This window comes from Tenrec ecaudatus, chromosome 1 (genome assembly GCF_050624435.1).
Source record: "Tenrec ecaudatus isolate mTenEca1 chromosome 1, mTenEca1.hap1, whole genome shotgun sequence".
Classification (NCBI taxonomy): domain Eukaryota; kingdom Metazoa; phylum Chordata; class Mammalia; order Afrosoricida; family Tenrecidae; genus Tenrec; species Tenrec ecaudatus.
Window position 1 is genome coordinate 166,701,134 of NC_134530.1, and position 22,624 is coordinate 166,723,757.

Sequence of the window (22,624 nt, forward strand, 5' to 3'; positions counted from 1 at the left end):
ATTGGTTCCTCCTTTCTCCCCCACCTTCCTCTTAACCCTCCTAGTATCGCTACTCTCATTATTGGTCCTGAGGTGTTTATCTGTCCTGGATTCCCCATGTTTCCAGTTCCTATCTGTACCAATGTACATCCTCTGGTCTAGCCGGATTTGCAAGGTAGAATTGGGATCATGATAGTGGGGGCAGGGAGCGTTGAAGAACTAGAGGAAAGTTGTGTGTTTCATTATTGCTATACTGTACCCTGACTGGCTCATCTCCTCCCCACGACCCTTCTGTAAGGGGATGTCCAGTTGCTTACAGATGGGCTTTGGGTCCCCACTCTGTACTCCCCCTCATTCACAATGATATGATTTATTTGTTTTTTGATGCCTGATACCTGTTCCATTGACACTTTGTGATCACACAGGCTGGTGTGCTTCTTCCATATGGGCTTTGTTGCTTCTCAGCTAGATGGCTGCTTGCTTATCTTCAAGCCTTTAAGACCCCAGACTCAATGTCTTTTGATAGCCAGGCACCATCAACTTTTTATACCACATTTGCTTATGCACCTGCTTTGTCTTCAGCAATCGTGTCGGGAAGGTGAGCATCACGGAATGCCAGGTTAATAGAGCAAAGTGTTCTTGCATTGAGGGTGTACTTGAGTGGAGGCCCAATGTGAACTACACACTTGAAATGGGTACACTTTTAATTCCGTGTCATTTACACCTCGATAAAGTGTATTTGAAAAGGTCCCTCAGGGCGGAGGTGTCCTCTTCCCCGCACTCCCCATCCCCCGTGGTTAGCTGTGGGATACGGCGATTGAGAGTGAAACCTTGTAATGAGACCTGGGTTCAAATCCCACTTCTTCCACTTACTGAGGCGCTCTCCGTTTCAGCACTGGTGACCTGGGCACAGTGATAGAACCGATTCCGAGGTCAGAGTTAAAATGGGACGGTATACCCACACGGCTAGTGATGAGGACAGCGTGTCAGTTGCAGTGACAGTGTCCGCTGTCCCCGCAGCAGAGACCGATGCATGGGTGCAGGACGTGGATGCCCTCCGCCCTAGAGCGCGCTCGGCCCAGCTCCAGTCTGCGTGCGCCCTGGCCGCGAGGGGGCGCCGCCGCGGGCTCGGTCCGCCCCGGGGCGGCGGGGAGACTCCGGGCGGAGGGGCGCGGGGCCGGCCGGGCCGCCACCCCCCCACTCCCACCCCCGGCATCGCGCACCGCCCGGGAGGAGATGGGGAACAGCGGAGACGCGGAGGGACCTCTCGAGGACCTGGACGCCCGTCGCGCCCCGGGCGGAGCCCATGAGGCGTCAGGTTGTGATCGCCCCAAGCCCGGGGGAGGGGGGCCCCCCCAAAGGTCCCATTGTTCCCGCCCCCGCCCCGCCCCCACCGTGCAGTCGGGAAAGCCGGGGCCAGAGGGGCCCAGCGAGGGACCCGCAGCCGCACGGTGGCCAGCCGGGGGGCGCCGACCCCTGCGCGCCGCCCGCCTCCGCTGCGGTCCAAGCGGCTGAGCGCCCCTCCGCCCCCCGCCGCTCGCCTCGGGGTGCTTGCACCCTCGACACCCGATTGTTTGCCTGCCGGCACCCGGCCCTCCCCTCCCCCGACTCCCGTTTCCTTGTCAAAACTTCCTGCCTTGGCGAAGGCCCGAGTTCCCACCCCCTTCCTGCCCCCGCCCTGCGCTCCCCTCCCCGCCCGGCCCTCCCCGGCGCCCGGCCTCCCCCGCCGCTCGCGCAGTCGGGCTGGGGCTGCTCCACCGACCCGGGTCCAGCCGAGCGCCCGGCCGCCGGCGGGCCCGCCCCGGACCCACGGAGACGCGCGTCCCGGGACAGGTGAGTGGCCAAGCGGGGAAAGCCCAGTGCGACGCTGGCCCAGAGAAGGGGCCAGGCGACCCTGGGGTGCCCTCCCCAGTAGGGAGTCGGAGACCTCTGGGCGCGGAGAGGGGAAAGGGAGAGAGAGAGAGGCAGAGACAGAGAGAGACACACGGGAGGTGGCGGGGCCATTGGAGAGGGGCCAAGGGGATTGGGAGTTTCCATCCCTGCTGAGACAACGTGTAATTGATATGCAAATGAACGCCTCCCGCGGGTAAGTGGGTCGTGGGGCAGCGTCCTTCCAAATCTCCCTCTCGGAGCGGCGGGGGGAGTGGGATGCTGGCTCCCCTCTTTCCTTCCCGGGGGATGTAGGATAAAAGCACTGGCTCTGGAGTCAAGGCAAGTGAGTTCGAGTCTCCACTCCGCCGCTTACACTAGCCATGGGAGCGTAGTCAGCCGACTTGACTCGCTCCTCTGTCGTCAGTTTCTCCTTTCTAAAAAAAGAGTCTCACTGCCATCCTGACCCCCAGCGACTCTATAGGGCCGACTAGAGCTGCCCCTGTGGGTTTCTGAGACTGCGACTCTTTCCTGGCGGAGAAAGTCTCCTTGTCCAGTGACCAACAGGTGGTTTTGAACCATGGACCTGGCAGTGGTCCGCAGCCCAGAGCGTAACCCACGAGGTCACCATATAGCCTGATGGGCCTCATCCCGCTGTGCGATTTGGATGAACAAAAACATGTGATATGCTTCAAATCCTTTTCGTCTCCTGATTTATTTATTATGATGACGACCAGTCTTCTATTATTAGCGTTTTGCCTCTCCCCACCTCGGCGAACAGTTAGGGATGATGGGAAGTTTCCCTGTCCCTGACTCTCATGTCCTTGCCAGCGAGGGGGACCAGGCATTTGTCCAAAGGTGTCAAGCGTCTGGGTCCCCAGTTGGCCATGGGCTGAGGGGGCAGACTAGTGGAGGTGGGGGGCGCCTGGAACCAGGTCTCAGCAGGGCCCTGTCCGCTCTCACCCCCCCTCCCGGCTATGTCTCCCCTGTCTGGTGTTTTATGAGAGGCCTCTCCCCCGGTTGGGCTGTGACCCTGCTCCTTAGGGACAGGAAAAAGCTTGTGCTGGCCTAAGGTTCCCAGGCTCAGCCAAGCCTCTGTTGGCTCTGGGGCGGGATTGGGCAAGGGGTCCGCTCTCAATCCTGGCCTCTGCTGGGCCTGGATGAAGTGGGGAGCACTCTTTTCTGAATCCCACCCCCCACCATCCAATCATGGTGTGGTGCCTATGTGAGCATGCATGAGTGTGAACTGGGGTGTGGACAGCTCCTCTGTCTCCTCTCACCTGTCCCCAGCTGCTGCAGCCCAACTTGTGAGGCCTCCCACAGTAGCCCTGCTGTCCCCCTCCCCAGCACTGGTACCACCCTCCCTGCTGCTTCTGCCCTCTCTCCTCTCTCTCTTTCTCTCTCTCTCTCTCTCTCTCTCTCTCTCTCTCTCTCTCTCTCTCTCTCTCTCTCTCTCTCTCTCTCTCTCTCTCTCTCTCTCTCTCTCTCTCTCTCGCCCTTGGCTTGATGGCATCCCTCCCTTCCCTATCAGACTTTCCCAGAAGAGGAAACGGGCTCTCAGGCTCTGGGGCAGCCCTGTCCACCAGTCGGAAACTTGGAGAGTGATAGAGTCCTCCGGGCTGCTGCTGGCCCTCCCCACCGCATAGGGCAGGGGAGGGTGCCAGCACCCACAGGACGCCCTAGGGTGCTCTCTTCCCAATGGCCTTGGAAGCCTTGACAAAGAGGTCTCTGGGGGCTCGGGAGAGGTAATTGTCTCTCCAGGGAGGGTGTTGGCTCCACTTCTGGTCCCTAATAGATGGGGTGGGGGGTGGGGGGTGACCCGAGCAGCTGCTTGGAGGAAGGGGAAGGTAAGCAGGAGAAATTCTGAGATACAGGTAGAGAGAGCTGGGGGTGGGGGGGACACAGATATAGAGGCACGGAGACTGTGGAAAAACTGGCCCAGAGGGAAAAGGCAGACTTTGGAGAAAAAAAAAAAGACTGAGATAGAACAAAAGGAGGTGGAGACAGAGGGAGGGAGAAGTCCTAGAAAGGGGCTGCAGGGGCTGCAGAGCCTGAAGGACCAGGTCTGGCATGGCCCTGCTTCGCTAGTCATTGGCTGTGTGGTCTTGGGCAAATGACAGCCTCTCTGGGATATTTCAGCTCTCAAACGGGTATCAAAATCGATGCTTTCATGGCTGCTGAGAGAAAGCAGTGAAAGTGCTGGCCCACAGCACACATCTAACGACGACGGGTGGCCATCCGTGTCACACCCCCAGGAGCCTAGAGCAGACTTCTCCCCGGAGAAGCAGTGGACAGGTGGGGGCTGGGGCATCCTGCCTGTCCCCCCTGCCTCTGCCGCATTGTACACCCTCTACTGTGGCTCTCGGGGCCCAGCCCCCTCTGCTGAGGAAGAGGTGTGTCAAGGGGACAGTGAGGAGGTGGGAGAGGCAGGATGAGGACTCAGGCCCTGTGTGGCCTCACACTCCCTCCTCCCAGGTGACTCAGTGCCTTTGCCTCAGGGTGCGCTCACCCCTTAGGAACTTGGAGAAATTCCTGAGGGAGGGTTGGGGGCAAGTCTAGCGCCCCAACCACTTGGTACTGCTGGGAGGGTGCTGCTGCACTTCCATGGTCTCCCACTGTCCTGTCTTGAGGTCCAGGGGACAGCACCCAGATCTTCTGTCTGGTGAGCTGCAGAAAGGCCATAGCCCCCCTCCTCACCCGCCCCAAGCCCCATCCCACCCCTGGCTTCTCTGCGTTTCCCCCATGCTCCCTGCAGAGTCAGAGCAAGGTTAACTGAAGACAAAAAAGATTGCAGGTTTATCAGTCTGCTCATTCTACAAATGCTTGGGTACTGTCAGCTCACAGCCAGCTGAGTGTGTGTGTGTGTGTTCACTCGCAGGTGGGGTTGGGCACACAAAGACGTGCCCTGCCCCTTTGTCTGGTGGGAGAGACAGGCCTTAAGAGAAGCACCGTGACTTGTAGGGTGGTGGCTGTGAGGGAAGGCTCGGTGCGGAACGAGAGCCTGGGAGATGAGGCAGATTTGAGGGGGCCTGACCCACAAACTGGCAGTCTGAAGATGGGGTGTCCCACGGCGGAAACTTGAGGTGAGGCAGGACATGTGGAGACCCGGAGCGGTCTGGTGCTGTGCCTTTAGGCGGGGGTCTAGGGAAGCCCTGGCCTCAGCGCTGACTTGGGGAAAAGCTCCGGACCCGGGGCCCTGGTGGTCCATGGCGATGGTGAGAAGAGCCTGTAGGAAGCTTGTGGGGCCGGACGAGGTGGAGGACCACTGGAGGGGCTTCTGAAGGGAGGTCGGAGCTGAGCAGGGGTGTCTGCACGGTGGAGGAGTGCTAAGGATCATCCAGTGTGACAGGCACATGGAGCCAGGGGTCATGAGGCTGGACATCGGGTGGGGCTGGCCCCTCCCCTGCGGTGTGGAGTGGTCGCCGAGCAGAGCTGGACTCTCTGAGCCTGATGTGGGAGTGGTGAGGGCCAAGGGGCCAGCTCCTTCCTAGATGATGTCACCTGGGGTTGCCCCCTTCCCACTAGCTTGTCCTCTGCGGAGGACCCTCCTCTCACACTTACCCCTGGGAAAGTAATTTCACCTGACGACCTTCAAGGCCCATCTGTGCGATGGGGGCAATGAGCATAGCACCTATGGGTGGGGGGCCGGCACGGGTGTCAATGTCCAGTAGGCAAGTCAGAGATGTTTAGTCATGAATCAGAATCCCTGCAGAGCCCCAGTTTCCTGATGAGTAAACAGGCCGACCTGGGGACCCTCTAGCTTCTGTTTCCTGAGCCACAACACACACAAAGCTGCCTGCGCCCCAGCCTGCCCCCCTCCGTCCAGCCTCTGGCTCTCACATGCAGGCTTCCTGTGCCTCCATCCGGCAGACATGCCTAGCGTGCCGAGGGCTTGGCCCGGTGGGGGCTGGCGGAGGGCCTCTGTGCTCTCGTGTGCAAGCATGCTCGCCTGGGCACTGTGTGTTGTGTGGGATGGAGCTCCGGGGGCACTGGGTCAGAACACACTGCTGCGTGGGGGAGGAGCGGGCTGGGGCCCCACTGCTGAGTGGGAGGGACTATGGGAGGCTGTGTCTGTGGCAGGACAGCTTGGGGGAGAGACACAGAAACATTAGGGAGGCGAGGCACATTCAGCACCAAGTCATCTAATGGCTTGGCCAGAGAATCCTGGCTTCCCCTCCCCTGGAAGGCAGTGCCTTGGGGCAGTGAACAGACTGCACAAGTGAACGTGGTGGCCCTGACTTCGAGAGGACAGAGAGAGGCAGAAAGACAGAAACTAAGAAACTAATTATGGACGGCAGAGTTTCTTATCTATCTATCTAAAGACAAAAGGGAAAGAATCCAAGAACTGGGGGACTTGGGGGCATCGCCTTCTGAACTAACATGTCCCCACAGGGATACCCCTGGCCTGAGGGTCTGTCCCAGGGAGGGCGCTGGACCCAGCCTTCCCAACCCTCACAGCCGGCCTGGGAAAGGGAGCGAGGAGGGGCTGTTATCCCATTTTACAGATGAAGTTATAGAGTCTCATGGGCTTCGGTGACATGGCTAAGGTCACATAGCCTGCTAGTGGCAGAGACTGTCCTGGTCTCTGGACTCCTCCGTGGAAAGGCGCAGGAAGAAAGAACTTGAGGCAGGGGAGCGGGAGCGGGAGCCAAGGGGTGGTGGAGGCAGAGGGCTCCGGAGCAGGATTCAGGCGTCTTGCCCCATCCATCGCCTCTAGCTTGGAGATGTGCCTGGCAGGCAGCCCATCCTTCTGGGGATCAGGTTCTCGGGGAGCCTGTCCCTCCCACCCCCATTTCCTTTCTCTCTGTCAGCGTCTGCGGCCCCGTCCTCATTCCGGGATTATCCTGGGGGTTCTTCGGGGAAAAATTAAAAACAAAACAAAACACCCAAACCCGTTTTTCCTGGAATTAATACCCGATGGGCATGATGATGAGAAATGGGGCAGGGGTGGGCCCTGCTGGGGGATAGCATGGGGCGAGCACCTCAGATGTGGGCTCTCAACCCTTCAGCTCTATTCACTCACGTAACCCCCACCCCCTCACTAGCCCTATAAAACCCCCAGACCAAACTCACTGCCATCAAGTCAATGCTGTCAGAGAGCCACTCGTGTGGGTTTCCATGTCTTTCTCCTGAGGGCGGTTGGTGGTTTTGAACTGCTAGCTTTATGGTTTGCAGCCTAGAGAGGAACCCACCATACTACCATGGCGCCTCTTAAGGGAGGTTCTGTTACCATCCTCATTTTACAGGAAGGGCCCGTCCCCATCCAAGGCCACACAGAGAACTGAGCCCCAGAGAGGGCCCCAAATCATCCAAGGCCACACAGCCAGTTAGTGGCAGGACTGGGATTCACACCCAGGTGTGGAGGAGGAGGAGGCAGGTGCCGGGGATGCAGGACCCAGGCTTTATGCTGTGCTGCTTTCCCATGAAGAGAAACGGTAAAGGAACAGGTGGGGAAGTCCCTCCTGTTAGCCCACTGCCATCCCTTCCTCTCTTGCTCTCTGCCTTCTATAGAAACGGATCCATCCTTCTGGCCCATCAGACTTCTCGCCCCTCAGCCTCAGAGGGGTCTGGGGCACAGGGAGTATAGAGAGGGGTCCTCAGCAGAGGGAACCAGCTGGGCTTTGAGCAGGGGCTGGGGGCGGGGCCTAGAGGGTTGGGCACTGAATGTGGGCTTGAAGGCAGAGCTGCCTGGGCTGCTGGGGGCTGGGGGCTGGGGGCCTGGCTGGGAGCCCAGCCGTTTTGCATCTCGAGGTGAACTAGGGAAAAGTATCAGCTCATTCCTGACTGTAAACACAATCCGGTTCCCACGCCTCCAATGAGCTCTGGTGGCATTCTCCACCCTCTCCCCAGTCTCCTGGCCAGCCTCCTACCCCTCCCCCCCATAAAGAAGCCTAGTCTAAAGAAATGCAGAACCCTTGGACCTACTGGGGAGCTGCTGCCAGCAGCCTGGATTGGGGCCTCCTCTCTGACATTGCTAGCTGTGTGGCCTTGGGCAGGTTATTTACCCTCTCTGTGCCTGTTGACACATCTGCCCAATAGGAATAATCCTGCCTGCCAGGGTGGGCTGATGTAAACTGCTGATGTGGTGGTCCAAGCAGGCTGCCCGTGCCGCCTGACCCAACTGCAGCAAATGACACTCATGGCCTTGAAAAGTGAGTGTGCGGGTGGATGGGCGGAGGGATTCATGATCTTTTCATTTGTTATCATGAGGGAAGTTGTCTCAAGCCAGACCCAGACAGAAGGAGGGAGAGGAGTATCTGAAATGGAAAAGGAGGGACGCGGCCTACAGAGGGGAGGTCAGGACGCTGTGTGGGCCCAGTGAGTGAGGCCCCAAGGCCCAGTGGGGAAGGAGAGTCTGATGAGAAACCCTTGAGTGAGCTGTCTAAGAAGAAGGGCCACTCCCCCGGCCCTGGGAGTGATGGTTGTTGGGACAGGTAAGGCTGGACTTCCAATGGCCTGGGCCTTCAGGGTCAAGGCTCAGATAGAAATAAGCCAGGAAGCCAGGCTGGAACTCTGGGCCCTGTGTTGGCCAGTCTTCCCTGGGGGTGGACAGGCTACACCCTTCCCATCCCTGCCAGGGCCGCATCCCATTTCCCCACTCCCTACTGACCACCCACTGGTCTCCCCTGACCCCACCTTGGCTTCCAGCCCCAAGGCTGACCAGCTGACAGCCTCCTCCACTGCTCCAGCCCTGCCCAAGGCCCTTTGAGGGAAACAACCTACCCAACTCCAGCCAGCTAACTTAGCAGTCAGCCAGAGGGCGGGCTCTGGTTCCCTCCTCCTGCTCTCCCCTCCCCCTCCAGGGGCTTGGAGCCCCGGGTGGATGGTGGACTGGACATTTTCTCTAGCAGTGGTTGGGGAGGTGAGGGCAGGTATGAATGAGAGGAAGGACCGCCTTACTCAAGCCCAGACCCGCTACAGGTTTTGTGCACACTCCCCCACCCATCCCCGTGGCCTAGAGCTCTAGGGACAGGTCTGGGGACCCTGTATGTCTTAGGGGATGAGGCTCACTCTGGGACAAGGGACACCCTGCTGGACCCAGACAGGCTGGGCTCCCATCTGAGGACAGGGGTCATGCCATGACCCGAGTGCGGTTCTGGAAGAGGAGACTGAGGGACGTGGAGAGGGGGATGCGTGGCCCAGTCCCCTGACTGCCAAGAAGACTTGAGGCTAAGATGGGGAAGGGGCAGAAGGGGGCCTGGAGGTGGGCACTGGGCTTGGAGAAGCAGCTAACTAACGCAGGGCAAGGCGTGAGCGGGGCAGAGGAGGATGGTAGGAGACAGACAGGAGAGAGTGGCCCAGACTCCCTCCGAGGGAGCGCCCTGCTCAGCTCCGGGCATGAGCCCCTGGAAAGAGGCTCTGCTTCTGGCCCCAACTCTATGTCCTACCTCTTGCAGTAGGGGGTGGACTGGCCCCTCCAGCCCCCCACTCATGCTCCCTACTGCTCCCCTCAGTGTCCCATCCCAGCACTATTTCCTACTCTCGCTGTCTCCTATTTTCAGGCTTCGTATCCTGAGCCCTGGGTCCCCTGGGATGCGCTTTGGGCCTGCTGCATCCCTTCTTGGTTCACCTGAGGCTCCCAGGCCCCAGGATGCCCTAGAGGCCTGGTGAGTTACCTGGGACTGAGGATGGGTGGGAGGAAACTATTGGTAGAGATTTGCCCTGAGGACTGAGATGGGGCTGGGAACCTAAGGTGGGAGGAAAGAAGTACATTGTAGGTGGGGGGCTTTTTTTTCGGGGGGGTGCAGGGGTGGAGGGGGGATAGTCAGGTTATGGAGGGTGGTGTTCAGTCGGGGACCACTGCTGGAGGTGGGATTTTGAGTGTACCATCGATGGGGTTAAATGAGTCTATCTCTTCCGCCAAGACTTGGCTGTGGGACCCTGGGAATGTGTGGGTGGGGGGCGTGGGGTGGGGCCAGGAGGCAGGCATTCCAGAGATACTCAGGGGGGGTAAGGGGCCAGTAACCATGACCTTTCCCTCTTCTAGGAAAAATTACAAGCAGATGTGGGTGCCTCAGGAGGTCCAGAGCAGGGAGCCAGGGCAAGACTGAGGAACACCAAACAGGAATTCGAAACCAGCAGTGGGGGTGGGGCTCCCGGAATCTCTGGTCGCCTCAGAGCCCTGGGGAACTGAGGGAAGGATTCTCTGGGGTCCCGACTGATCCTCCTACCACCCACAGCCCCAGCAAGGCCAGGGGTGGAGGAGATGGCCAGAGAGGCCCATCTCCAAATGGCTGACGGTGGTCTGCAGTGGGGGAAAGGGGGCAATCCCTCCTGGCTGAGGCCCGACTGGGGACCTCCTCAGGTGACACCTTGTAGAGCTGAGGGGGGTGATGAGCTGGCAAGGGGCAGCTCTGGGCTGTGCATGGGGTAGGGTGAGGTGGGTCTGTTTGGGGTGTTTGCTGCTTTCTGTGGGATAAATACACCCCCCCCCTCACACACACACACCACCACCAACAACAACCTGGTTCTGAGTGGGGGTGGGGAAAGAGAGATGGGGACAGTTGTCTGTCTCCAGCCTGCCCACCACTGATTAGAAAGGACCTCTTTCAAGCACCTGAGACCCAGCCCCATAAAACCTGGAGAGTCTTACAGCCTTGCCCCCAGGGAGGCGAGGGCACTCCTGAGCCCCAGCTGCTCAGACAGAGCCTCGCCCCCTTCCTCACCTCCATCATAACCTCAACTTGATGGTTCTAGCTTCATGCCTTGGTACAAATATTAAAGCTCTAGGTCAGGCCCTGGGCTGAGGGCTGGGAACTTAGAGATAGAGTCCTGCCACTTGGAGGTTGTGGTCAGAGAACCGACATTGCAACACCTGTGAATGACTGCAAGTCGGGAGGGGGCACCTGAGCGCTCTCTCTCCACTGACTTCAGCCCTCAGGCAGCAGCTCCACTGCCCCAGCTGCTCTGCGCCTGACTTGTTGAAGCAGCCTGCAATGTCACCACCTCTGAGTCCCCTCCTCCTCCTGGCCCTGGGCCTGAGACTGGTGGGATCCCTCAGTCCCAACGACCCCAATGTGTGCATCTTCTGGGAAAGGTGAGTGGGGCCCTGCTGCGCCTTCAGGGCACCTGCACTGTGCCCTCTCGTGGCATCTCTCCCCATGTTCCCTCTCCACTCTGTTTCTCTTGGTGTCTCCTCTCTGGGCTGCCGGAGAACTTCTTCCTGACTTGGCCTCAATCTCTGTCCCATCTCTAACTCAGTAAGTTTTCTGTCCCCAGCCACCGGTCCCTGTGGCAGGCTGGCTGCAGGGCAGGGAGCAGTGTGGGAGCCGCTCACAGCAGGGGGACTGGGGCGGGGAAGGCCAGGGCTGGGAAACAAGGTCCAGGGCAGAGTGGGCCAGCAGGGCCTCCCCCCACCTGTCCACCTCCAGTGGCCCCAGAAGTCTGCTCTAGCTTCATCTCTTCAGACCACAGGCAGACTGAGAGAGGGATGGAGGGGGGAGGGGAGGGAAGGGAAGGAACTGGTCCAATAGTGGGAGGACAGGCTTCGATGCGGGGTCCTGGGAGTGTTCCAGTTAAGACAGAATCACTCCAGGCTGGAGAGATGGCATTCCCATCCTGGAAGCCCAGATCTTGGGATGGGGGTTCCCCACTGTGGGCAAGCTCCTGGCCTCGGTTCCGCTCCCTCCATGCCCGTGTGCCTCTGACCCGGTGCCTGGTCTCGCAGCTTTACCACCACCACCAAGGAGTCCCACTCGCGCCCCTTTAGCCTGCTTCCCTCGGAGCCATGCGATCGGCCCTGGGAAGGCTCGCACGTCTGCCCGCGGCCCACGTGAGTCCCCTTCCCTCCCACTCCATCTGCCCTGAGTCATCCAGCAGCGGGAGAGAAAGACTAGTGAATGTGTGTGTGTGTGTGTGTGTGTGTGCTGTATGCTTGGTTAGGTGGAACCGGGAAGGATGGCCCCTACTGTACCCCTAGCCCCTAGGGCTGAAGTCAGGGCGCGGGGAGGGGGTGGCCTGAACTGAGGACAGCTTGGGGTCTCACCAGGGTCGTCTACCGGACCGTGTACCGCCAGGTGGTGAAGACCCAGCACCGCCAGCGCCTGCAGTGCTGCCGGGGCTTCTACGAAATCAACGAGGCCTGTGTCCGTGAGTCCCAGAGGGAGCGCCCCCTCCCCACCTTTTCGGGACAGCTGCAGAGCGGACCAACCGGGAGGGGTGCACTGCTGGGCCCTGGAGGGGGGTGGGGTGGGCTAGAGTGGGCGGGGCTTCCCACCAGCTACTTCTGCTCCCTGGAGTTTAAGCCCCGCCCCTGGCCGTCTGGCCATGCTCTACTAGGCTGCGGCCCCTTCCCGTCTCCAGTCCCTGTCTCTCGGTCCTTGAGATGCAGTCTCTGCATCGCTGTCGCTCCTTACCCCAGCGCGCTTCCCTTCTGGCTGTACTTGCGTCTCGTCTCTCGCTGCCTTGTGCCTCCAGGTTTGATGTCTAAGACCATCTGTACCCCTTCCCACCGGCTGACTGGCTACTGTCTGGTCTCTCCGCCTGTCCCCTTCCCGCCTCCCTTCCCGGCTACTGTGACCCGCTGTCTGGAGTCAGCCTGCCTCTCTCTCCTCCTCTCCCCACCCCTTGCAGAGTCTGTCCCAGCCTGTCTCACACCCGCTCTGCCTCAGGGCTCCTCTATATGGTGGCTTGTGCTGGGGCCTCTCTGGGGAAATCACTGCCCCTTCCCCAAATGTGCAGATAATTTGTCACGTTCTGAGCGGGTTGCTGCCCCTGGGTCTGTCTGGGTCTCGGAGGCGGAATTGGTGCTGGGGTGCAGGGAACAGAGTGGGAGGAAGGTGGGTTAGGCTGTACAGGACAAAGGGGTTCAGGCGCAGGGTGCATCTCCCCCCTCACACTCATCTCTGCTTCAGCGCTGTGTCTCCAGGAGTGTGTCCACGGCCGCTGCGTGGCACCCAATCAGTGCCAGTGTGTGGAGGGCTGGCGGGGTGATGACTGCTCCAGCGGTGAGTGGCTGGGAGCTGTGGCCTCTTGCCTTCCCAGGGACACTGTCCTTACCAAAGCACAGGCCCTGGGGACCCTCCCTGCAATGACCGAAGCCACCTTGTAGCCAGCTGTCTTTTCTGCAGATGTGGGGCGGGCAGCTGAGAGATGGGCTAGCCAGAGGCTGGGCAGGGGCTGGACTCCATGGCCATGCTCTATCCCACAGAGTGTGGCCCAGGAGTGTGGGGGCCGGAATGTCAAAAGCCCTGCAGCTGTGGCAACAGCAGCTCCTGTGACCCCAAGAATGGGGTGTGTACCTGCCCCTCTGGCCTGCAGCCCCCCAACTGCCGCCACCCATGTCCTCCTGGCCTCTACGGTCCTGCCTGCCAGTTCAGCTGTCAATGTCACGAGGCACCCTGTGACCCCCATACGGGAGCCTGCCTCTGCCCCCCCGAGAAAACTGGGCCCATGTAAGTACCAAGGGGACAAACTAACGGGGCTGCAGACATGGGACCACACAGGGGTTCATGGGGTCATGGGGTCCCAAATGTGAGAGTAGAGTTGTAAGGATGGCGGTCTCTGCCACTCACTACTGATCTAACGGGACCCTATGATTGGTTTTGTGCATGTCAAAGGGCCGCCCCTTCTTGGTGTGTGATCCACCCTGCAGCGCGTGGAAGAAAGGCCTAGTGCCTGGCTTCCATGAAGGTGACTGCCCGGGCCCCCAGTGAGGAGGCGCTTCTCTGCACGCAGCACACGGGTTCCCACGCCTCAGACTGCACCCCATCACTGTGGTTTCGTGCCTGCCAGGGTGGCTTGTTAGGGTAGCAACATGGAGTAGCATGGGTGTGGAGCGGAGCTGTACAAGCGGCAGTGGGAGGAGGAGCCTGTTTCTGGGCGCAGTGCAGGTAGTGCCAGGAGGCCACAAGAGGGAGAAAGCAAACACACCAAACCCAAACTCACTGCCAGCAAGTCGATTCCCACTCAAAATGACCCCAAAAGAATGGACTAGAACTGCTCCTGGGAGTGCTGGGACTGTACATCTTCAGCAGAGCAGCCCTCAGAGTAGCTGATGGGTTTGAACCACCAACCCCACAGTTAGCACGCCAATGCTTACCCCACCCACGACACCACCAGGCTCCTCCAAGAGAAGGTGCATTGAGTGGGAGCTCAGAGAAGGCTGTGGTGGAGGGTGTCCCGGTCAGCTGGGGCCTCCAGGACAGAAAGGTGACAGTGGGCAGAGGTGTCCTGGGAGGGCACCGAGGTGAGGTGCTAGTGTAGGGTGCACAGGGACCCACTGTGTGCAGCCCACGGCTACACTCTTCCCCCACCTCCAGTCCAGCACCTGTCACTTCCGGCCCTAGAAACCTGTGCTCCCCAATTTCTGCAATGTCAACAGAGAAGGGGGCTGGGACCCCGAGGACAGGGGTCCATCCTCCTCCTGGGGAGGGCCCACATGCGGTTGGTCAGCTCCTGGATAGGTAAGGAGGGAGGCAGGCAGGTACTGCTGACTCTGACCCCTCCCCCACTCTGCCTTGCAGCTGTGAGAAGCCCTGTGTTCCAGGCACTGCCGGTGTCTGCCCCAACACCTGTCTTTGCCACAATGGGGGTGTCTGCGAGGGCCCCCAGAACTCCTGCAGCTGCCCACCTGGCTGGATGGTATGAAGGGTGTGGTGGGAGGCTGGGGAGAATTCTGTGGGTGGTTCTCAACAGGGCTCTGAGAAGAATGATTTGTTTTTTGGGGGGTAGGGGCACTTGTGGCAGAGGGTAAGGGATCCTGGTGTGGGGAGGGGGGAGCCCTGGCCTCTATCAACCTCTCACCCCTACAGGGCACCATCTGTTCACTGCCCTGTCCCGAGGGCTTCCACGGACCCAACTGCACCTTACAATGCTACTGCCACAACGGCGGCCTATGTGACCGATTCACTGGGCAGTGCCGCTGTGCTCCAGGCTACACTGGGGACCGGTGAGTGAGTGGTGGCACCAGGGTGGGCCTGTGGGAAGCAGGGGTGCGGCTGGGCCAGGCTCACTGTTCAAGATGTCCAGGTGCCGCGAGGAGTGCCCGGTGGGCCGTTTCGGCCAGGACTGTGCAGAGACCTGTGACTGCTCCCCGGGTGCTCGCTGCTTCCCAGCCAACGGCGCCTGCTTGTGCGAACAAGGCTTCACCGGGGACCGCTGCTCCAAACGCCTCTGCAGCGACGGCCTTTACGGCTTCAATTGCCAGACGCCCTGCCCCTGCGACCCGGAGCACAGCGTCAGGTGGGCCCTGCGTGGGGCGCTGTGGTCCAGCCAGGTGGGAGGCGGCTAGCGTGAGAATCTCTCCCTCCCCCTCCCGCCCCCCAATTAGGAGAAGCGTTGGGTCACAGCCACGGGGTGGCAGATGGAAAAAAGGGACAGGGCAGGATCTGGGGTCCCATGCTTCCCTCCATGGCTGCATCTGGAGCGGCCGCGAGCTCCCAGGGTATTAGTCTCGAGATGCTCGGCTCGACTAGGCTCGGACCGCGGACTCGGCTCAGAGCGCCCCGCCCCGCCCCGCCCGCAGCTGCCACCCGATGAGTGGGGAGTGCTCGTGCCTGCCGGGCTGGGCCGGCCTGCACTGCAACGAGAGCTGCCCGCAGGGCACGCACGGCCCCGGCTGCCAGGAGCACTGCCTCTGCCTGCACGGCGGCGTCTGCCAGGCCGACAGCGGCCTCTGCCGGTGCGCGCCGGGCTACACGGTGAGGCGCGCCCCGTGGCGGAGGGTGGGAGCCAGGGCGCCGGCGCCCGGGGCCCCTCTCACGTCCCCCCTCACCCTCCCACCCGCCAGGGCCAGCACTGCGATAGCCTGTGTCCCCCCGACACTTTCGGGGTCAACTGCTCTGCACGCTGCTCCTGCGAAAACGCCATCTCCTGCTCCCCCATCGACGGCACCTGTGTCTGCAAGGAAGGTACTGGGCCAAGGGCAAGAGGGGTGCTCCGCAGAAAGGGCAGGCCCCTGGGCAGGAATAAGGCCAGGCGAAGGTGGCCAGGCTGCTACCCTTCCTGGAATATCCTTTGGCTTGGTTTGTTTTTCCATCAGCCACAAAACTCTTACTGGTCAAAGGCCCAGCCAGAAGGTACCCTAAGGGGGAACCCTCCTCAGACCCTCAGTTATTACAGAGCCTTGGTGGCCGCACCCCACTGGGCTGGGGATGTAGCAGAGGAGCACGTTGGCAACCCTTCGGCTGTTTGGCTCGCTCTCTAGTAAATTTCACAAATGCCCAGCCCTGTGTCTTACTGATGGTCTGAGGCCTTAGTAAGCCTCTGAGTTTGCATAAGCCTGCCCCAGGGACTGGCATAGCGCAGGTGGTCAGTTAGCCCTGGGAGTGGTGGCCCTGTGAGATAAGTACTGGGTTACTCACTGCTAGATTGGGGGTTCAAACGTGGGAGTAAGAAGGAGCAGCCTACTCCCACAGAGTGCACATTCTCTGGAACCCGCGTCGAGTCGGCATTGACTAGATGGCAGTGGGGGTGGAGCAGCCGCGAATGGGTCTCATGTTTGTCACTTGGCTGGGACCATGGGCCCCGCTCCCCTCCCCAGCTCATGGCACAGGCTGCCCCAGTCAGTGCCCAGAGTACGCTTGCTCAGGAGGCTGGCTCCCCATGCCCACCTGCAAGGCCCTTCTCCAGGTTGGCAGCGTGGTAACTGCTCTGTACCCTGCCCACCGGGAACCTGGGGCTTTGGTTGCAATGCCAGCTGCCAGTGTGCCCATGGGGCAGCCTGCAGCCCCCAAACTGGAGCCTGTACCTGTACTCCTGGGTGGCACGGGATCCACTGCCAGCTGCCCTGCCCGGTGAGTGCTGCCAGCCTGCCCGAGTGTGTGTGGTGGGGAAGGAGCACTGCAGCCCTGGCTGACCTACATGACTCCCCTTTGCACCCTCCTCAAGAAGGGGCAGTTTGGTGAAGGCTGTGCCAGTCGCTGTGCCTGTGACTATGCTGAAGGCTGCGACCCCATTGACGGACACTGCCAGTGCAAGGCAGGCTGGACGGGTGAGCACTCGCGTGCGGGCCCCAAGCCTGATGTGCCCATGATGGCCAGCTGAAGTAGAAGTTTGTAGGAAGTGTGGCCAGAGGACATTCCCATGGTTGGGAGGAGGCCCAGGCCAGGCTCCCTCACCCGTCTCTCCTACAGGCGTCCGCTGCAGCCTGCCTTGCCCTCAGGGCTTCTGGGGGACCAACTGCAGTCACACCTGCACCTGCAAGAACGGGGGCACCTGCATCCCTGCGAATGGCAACTGTGTGTGCGTCCCAGGCTTCCGAGGCCCCTCCTGCCAGAGATGTGAGGCTGCCTGCCCTCCCCTCTCACCTGTCAGCAGTAGGGTGCGGCATCCATGCCAGAAGCCCCCCCCCACACCACCCCTTTCCCCAGCAGTTCTCAACCTGTGGGTCTTGGCCCCTTTTGGGGTCAAACGACCCTTTCACAGGGGTTACCCAATTCATAACAGTAGCAAAATGACAGTGATGAAGTAGCAATGGAATTAATGTTATGGTTGGGGGGGTCGGTCATCACAACATGAGAAACTGTATGAAAGGGTCACGGCATTAGGAAGGTTGCGAACGACCCATTACCCTGTCCCTGTGGCCCCTCATCTTCAGGGAGTCATGGACTGGTGGAGGGCTGGCCCTTGCCCTCCATTACCAGGTGCCCCTTTCCCACAGCCTGCCAGCCGGGCCGCTATGGCAAACGCTGTGTGCCCTGCAAGTGTGCCAACCACTCCTCCTGCCACCCTTCGGACGGGACCTGCTACTGCCTGGCTGGTTGGACAGGCCCCGACTGCTCCCAGCGTATGTGTGCAGCGGCTGTGCCGGGGTTCCTTTCCAGGGGTGGGGGAGGCCCCACCCCATTGCTCCTGGCCACAAAAGCCTCCTGGGCCACCTGGACTCAGTCACTGACCCACGTCCCTCATACGCCCTGGGCCTCACCTACATGGGCCTCACCTACTTGCTGGGTACTGCCCGCCGTGCTGGCCGGGCAGCAGTGAGGCACAGTGAGCACTCCGCCCTCCCGCAGGCCAGTGGGGGAGCGGCAGCAGAAGCTCCATTGGACCCGTCCTGTTGTTTCTGGTGCTGCATTTTCACATCGTTTACGCACGGTCTCCTTCCCGCACCAATACCTGCAGATCCTGGGCCAGAGTAGCCCCCACACGAGTCCATTTTTGACAAGGAAAAATAAGTGGCTGTTACTTTGAAAAATACTGGGTTGAAGCTGACCAGCAGGTGGGGAAGTCAGAGGGTGATATATGTATCTATATGTATGTGTGTATATATATATACATATGTAAACAATGTATCAACCCGGTGTCTAAGGGCTCCGCCCTGCGCCTTCCTCACAAAGGCTCAGGAAGAGACCCAGGAGGGACTGGCCCTACCCGGTCCCAGCCCCCCACAAGTCCCTTGTCTCCTGCAGCATGCCCTCCAGGATCTTGGGGATCCAACTGCGCCCAGCTCTGTCAGTGTCGCAATGGTGGGACCTGCCACCCCCAGGATGGGGGCTGTCTCTGCCCTCCAGGCTGGACTGGGCACCTCTGTCTGGAAGGTACCAACCCTAGGGGACCCCTATGCCCCTGCCCAGCCAGGACACAGGATCTCTTGATCCCTCTGAGCCCTCCTTCTCCTGCCCCCCCAGGCTGCCCTCCAGGAGTGTTTGGCACCAACTGCTCCCAGCCGTGCCAGTGTGGGCCTGGGGAGAGGTGCCACCCGGAGACTGGTGCCTGTGTGTGTCCCCCAGGATACAGCGGTGCCCCCTGCAGGATCAGTGAGTTCTCATCTGGCTGATGGCCCCTAGGGAGCCAGGGCACTGGGCCCTTCCCCTGGGCTCAGCCAGGGCCTGGGCGCCTTGCACCATCCTTCCCTCCCTCCCTCCCTGCGCTCACACTGACCCTGCCCTGAGGGACCGCCCCTCCCACCCACAGGCAGCCAAGAGCCCTTCACCATGATGCCTACCACGCCAGTGGTCTATAACTCACTGGGGGCAGTGATTGGCATCGCTGTGCTGGGGTCACTCGTGGTGGCACTTGTGGCCCTGTTTATTGGCTACCGCCACTGGCAGAAAGGCAAGGAGCATCAACACCTGGCCGTGGCCTACAGCAGCGGGCGGCTGGATGGCTCGGAGTATGTCATGCCAGGTGTGTGGGTGCACTCACTGGGGGTGGCGGGGGCTCCCCCACAGCAAATCAGCTGCTGGCTCTGAGGAACAGGGATGGGTAGGTGGGACTCCTGGACCCCTTTGTGGAGCCAGGGCGCAGGAAGTGGGGTGCTGGAGGGAAGGAGGAAGGTCAGCTAGGCCCAACGACTAACCTGGTCTGGCTCTCAAAGCCCCTGGGCCCCTGGGCCACCTGTGTCATTGCTGCAGATGTCCCCCCGAGCTATAGCCACTACTACTCCAACCCCAGCTACCACACTCTGTCTCAGTGCTCTCCTCGCCGCCCACCCCCAAACAAGGTCAGTGCTGGGGGAGGGGAGGGTGCAGCTCCAGCTGGCATGGCATGCTCCCCACTGTGCCCTCCCCACTGTACTAGGCTCCAGGCACTCAGCTCTTTGCCAGCCTCCCTGACCGGCCAGGTGGAGCCCATGGGCATGATAACCATGCCACCCTGCCTGCTGACTGGAAGCACCGCCGGGAGCCCCCAGCAGGGTCTCTGGACAGGGGTAGGTGCCGGGTAGGACAGGTCGGGACAGTGCAGCAGCCAGGGTCCGTAGGGCTGGAGAAGGGGGTTCTGGGACCCAGTTCTAAAGGGATGAGGGAGCTTGCAGAAGGGGCTTGATGGTGAGTTGCCCCCTCCTCCTCAGGCACAGAGGAGCCCTGGTATCGCAGTGAGTTACGTGTTGGGTTGCTACCCACAAGGTCAGCAGTTCTAACCCACCAACCGCCCAAGGGGAGAAAGATTTTACTTTCTATTCCTGTAAAGAGTTACCATCTCGGAAACCCATTGGGGCAATGCTATTGGTGTTGGTGTGAGGTGCCTTCGAGTCGGTTCTGACCCATAGCAACCCGACACACAGCAGAAGGAAACACTGCCCGGTCCCGCACCAGCCTCACAGTGGGTGATATGCCTGAGCCCAGTCAGCGCTGCAGCCGCGGTGCCAGTCCATCTCGCTGAGGGCCTTCCTCTCTTTCTGCAGTGACCTCTAGGGTCACCATGCGTCAGAATTGACTTGATGGCGATGAGTTTGTCAAGCAGCCAGGAGCCTGGTGGCGTTTTGTGTTGGGCTGCTAACGCAAGGTCAGCAGTTCTAACTCACCAGCCGGGCCCTTCTGGGGAGAAAGATGAGGCTTTCTGCTCCTGTAAAGAGCTCCTGGTCCAGGAATCCCCCTAGGGAGGAGCCCTGCTCTCTGAGTCGGACCGGCTCCGTGGCGGTGGGCTGGGTTATTATTTATTATTATTATTTCCCTTTCAGGTAGCAGCCGCCTGGACCGGAGCTACTGCTGCACGTACAGCAACGGTAATGGCCTTGGCTAGTTCCCCAGTAGAAGTGTGAGGACAGAGAAGGGAGTGAGGGGGCCGTGCCGGCCATTAGCTCCTGCATCCTTCCAACCTGCCTTCTCCTCGCTGTCCATAGGGCCCATCTCTGAGGAGGGCCTAGGGGCCAGCGTGGCTTCCCTGAGCAGCGAGAACCCCTATGCCACCATCCGGGACCTGCCCTGCCTGCCAGGGGGTCCCCGAGAGAGCAGCTACGTGGAGATGAAAGCACCCCCCTCAGGCTCTCCTCCCAGGCAGCCACCTCAGCTCCGGGACAGCCAAAGACGGCGACAGCCCCAGTCCCAGAGAGACAGCGGCACCTATGAGCAGCCCAGCCCACTGGTCCATGGTGAGCCTCCCTACCCACGGGAGTGGGGGCGAAGAGGAGAGTGGAAGGCTAGAGAAAAGAGGGGGTGAGAGAACCAGCAGGGAGAACAAGAGCGAGGCCTTTGTGTGGAGCCTGGGATCACGCCTTCCTGGTGCTGGGCAGTTCCGTTGCCCCGTGAAGCCCATCTCCTCTGGGAACTGGAGCCGTGCGATATTCCTACCGGCTAAGCTTTTGAGGCAGCACCTGAGCTGAAGGGGGTACCCAGGAGGGTGGCAGGCCTGTGACAAAGTGTCCTCACGGCTTATGAAGCAGGCCCGCCCAGGTGGCCGAGGCAGTCCGAGGCACTTGCTCAGAGCCACACTGCCAAGTGGGCAGCGGGTCTGTGTCCAGGCACCACCCATCTCTCTTTGGACAGGAAAGGCTGGAGAAGGGAGGAGAGTGATGGGAGGGAGGAGCCTACCCCTCTCATCCTGCCCCCCACCCCCTCCATCTGTCTCCAGATCCAGACTCTTTGAGATCCCAGCCTCCCGTGCCGCCCGGACTGCCCCCTGGCCACTACGACTCACCCAAGAACAGCCACATCCCAGGACACTATGATTTACCACCAGTCCGGCATCCCCCATCACCCCCACTTCGGCGCCAGGACCGCTGAGGGGCCAAGATGGTGTGGGAGAAGTCAGCACCCCGGCCCTCTGTTCCCCAAGACCGGGGAGAGAACCTGGCGGACTGGTGCCAGGAGCAGGGGGAGGACCAAGCAGGTCGTGGACGTGAACATGTATAGTGGAGGACGTGAACGGAGAGGATGGAAACCCAGCGCCTGGTGTGGGAGATATTGGCCGGCAGCACCCCTGGGTCAGCCTACGGCTCCCCGAACCCCAGGACCTGTAGGCATAAACTGCTGAGATGAACGAGGCCGGTGACCCAGACACAAATGGGGCTCTGCAGGCCGGGTGCCTGTCTGTCTCAGTCTGTCTACATGGCGCTGCAGAGGGGCCCCACAGGTTCTCTCTTCGGGTTCTCGTCACTGAGTGGGGAGGCAGCCCAAACCCGGTCATTCTAGCAATAGCCGCCTAAGGGGTCTCTCGGCACCCACCCACTTGGTATCTCCTCTAACGGGCTGTTCTGAATGCAAATACGAGGTGACACTCTGCCCCCAAGTCTTCACTAAGGTCTTCTTGGGCCAGAGGACACTTAGCCCATCCATAAAGGCCCCGTCTGCCTCCCCAGCCTCACTGTAAACTGGGCTCCCTGTCACGCCAAGGCCAGTCACACCGGCGGGCCTCCAGGCCCTCCTAGTTCCCACACTTCTTCCTGACTTGGCACATCTGGAATGTTCTTCCTCCCCCCAAACACCTCATGACTCTTCCTCCCCCATATCTTTCTGTAGTGTGAGCTCCCCAAAGGCAGGAATCCTGGGTTTATGCTCAACATCTGTTCCCCTTGGCTCATAGTAGGCACTCAATAAATGTTCTCCAAAAGGCGGGGCGGCTGAGTGACTGGGAAGTACGTGACCCTGTGGGCTGTGGCTAGCAGGGAAAATGCTGTGTGCTGAAGCGCGCCGAGCACACGCCAGCGAGGAGCCAGGCACAAAGGGTCACAGGAGGACTGGAGTGCTGTAGCAGGAGTGTGGTGCGGCTGGGGCCTGGGCTGGAGGCAGGAAGGTGGAGATGTGCTCAGGTGGGGCTGGCTGAGAGCAAGAGCAGGGTTGACACCAACCGAGGACATGGAAAGGACGCCTGACCCTCCTCAACAACTCAATCAGCGGTTAATGGAGACCCCAACCAGCCAGGAAGCTCCATGGGTGAGACATGAAAGCCCACCTCTGGGCTAACTGAATCTCGGGTGTTTCCACCAGGTACTGCCCTCTCCTTGGATATGTCCTGGTGGCACAGTGGTCACACATTGGGTTGGCGTTGATCCGCAAGGTCAACCGTTTGCAACCACCAGCTGCTCCGCAGAAGACAGGGCTTAGTAAAGAGTTGCAGTCTCAGAAACCTCACAAGGCAGTTCTACCCTGTCCTACAGGGTCGCTATAGGGTCGCAGTG

At 60.5% G+C, this 22,624-nt stretch overlaps 1 protein-coding gene across 8 annotated transcripts; it reads left to right on the plus strand.

The window, feature by feature from the left end:
* Positions 1-1,408: 1,408 nt before the first annotated feature.
* On the plus strand, positions 1,409-22,059 carry PEAR1 (platelet endothelial aggregation receptor 1). Of its 8 annotated transcripts, none has more exons than XM_075563568.1 (25): positions 1,410-1,812; positions 9,351-9,455; positions 9,836-9,935; positions 10,723-10,885; positions 11,516-11,620; positions 11,837-11,937; positions 12,702-12,794; positions 12,998-13,241; positions 14,313-14,430; positions 14,601-14,737; positions 14,818-15,030; positions 15,314-15,488; positions 15,578-15,698; positions 16,420-16,583; positions 16,678-16,780; positions 16,923-17,069; positions 17,450-17,575; positions 18,198-18,326; positions 18,417-18,545; positions 18,703-18,915; positions 19,143-19,231; positions 19,309-19,438; positions 20,189-20,233; positions 20,351-20,599; positions 21,079-22,059. In XM_075563568.1, the coding sequence occupies exons 4-25, from the start codon at positions 10,785-10,787 to the stop codon at positions 21,228-21,230; spliced, it is 3,084 nt and encodes a 1,027-aa protein (XP_075419683.1). In that variant the 5' UTR covers positions 1,410-1,812; positions 9,351-9,455; positions 9,836-9,935; positions 10,723-10,784; the 3' UTR covers positions 21,231-22,059. The 8 variants fall into 8 exon arrangements, with proteins under 8 accessions (XP_075419716.1, XP_075419683.1, XP_075419686.1 ...); XM_075563580.1 differs by lacking the exon at positions 1,410-1,812 and adding an exon at positions 4,909-4,931; XM_075563575.1 differs by lacking the exon at positions 1,410-1,812 and adding an exon at positions 7,127-7,283.
* Positions 22,060-22,624: the final 565 nt, after the last annotated feature.

What these genes read in the sequence shown, in the direction of transcription:
- PEAR1 (XM_075563568.1), top strand. Translation starts at nt 10,785, where the DNA reads ATGTCACCACCTCTGAGTCCCCTCCTCCTCCTGGCCCTGGGCCTGAGA. An exon ending in AATCAACGAGGCCTGTGTCC is followed by an intron (nt 11,938 to 12,701) that starts GTGAGTCCCAGA and finishes TCTCTGCTTCAG; the next exon opens with CGCTGTGTCTCCAGGAGTGT. An exon ending in ACTGCCAGCTGCCCTGCCCG is followed by an intron (nt 16,584 to 16,677) that starts GTGAGTGCTGCC and finishes ACCCTCCTCAAG; the next exon opens with AAGGGGCAGTTTGGTGAAGG.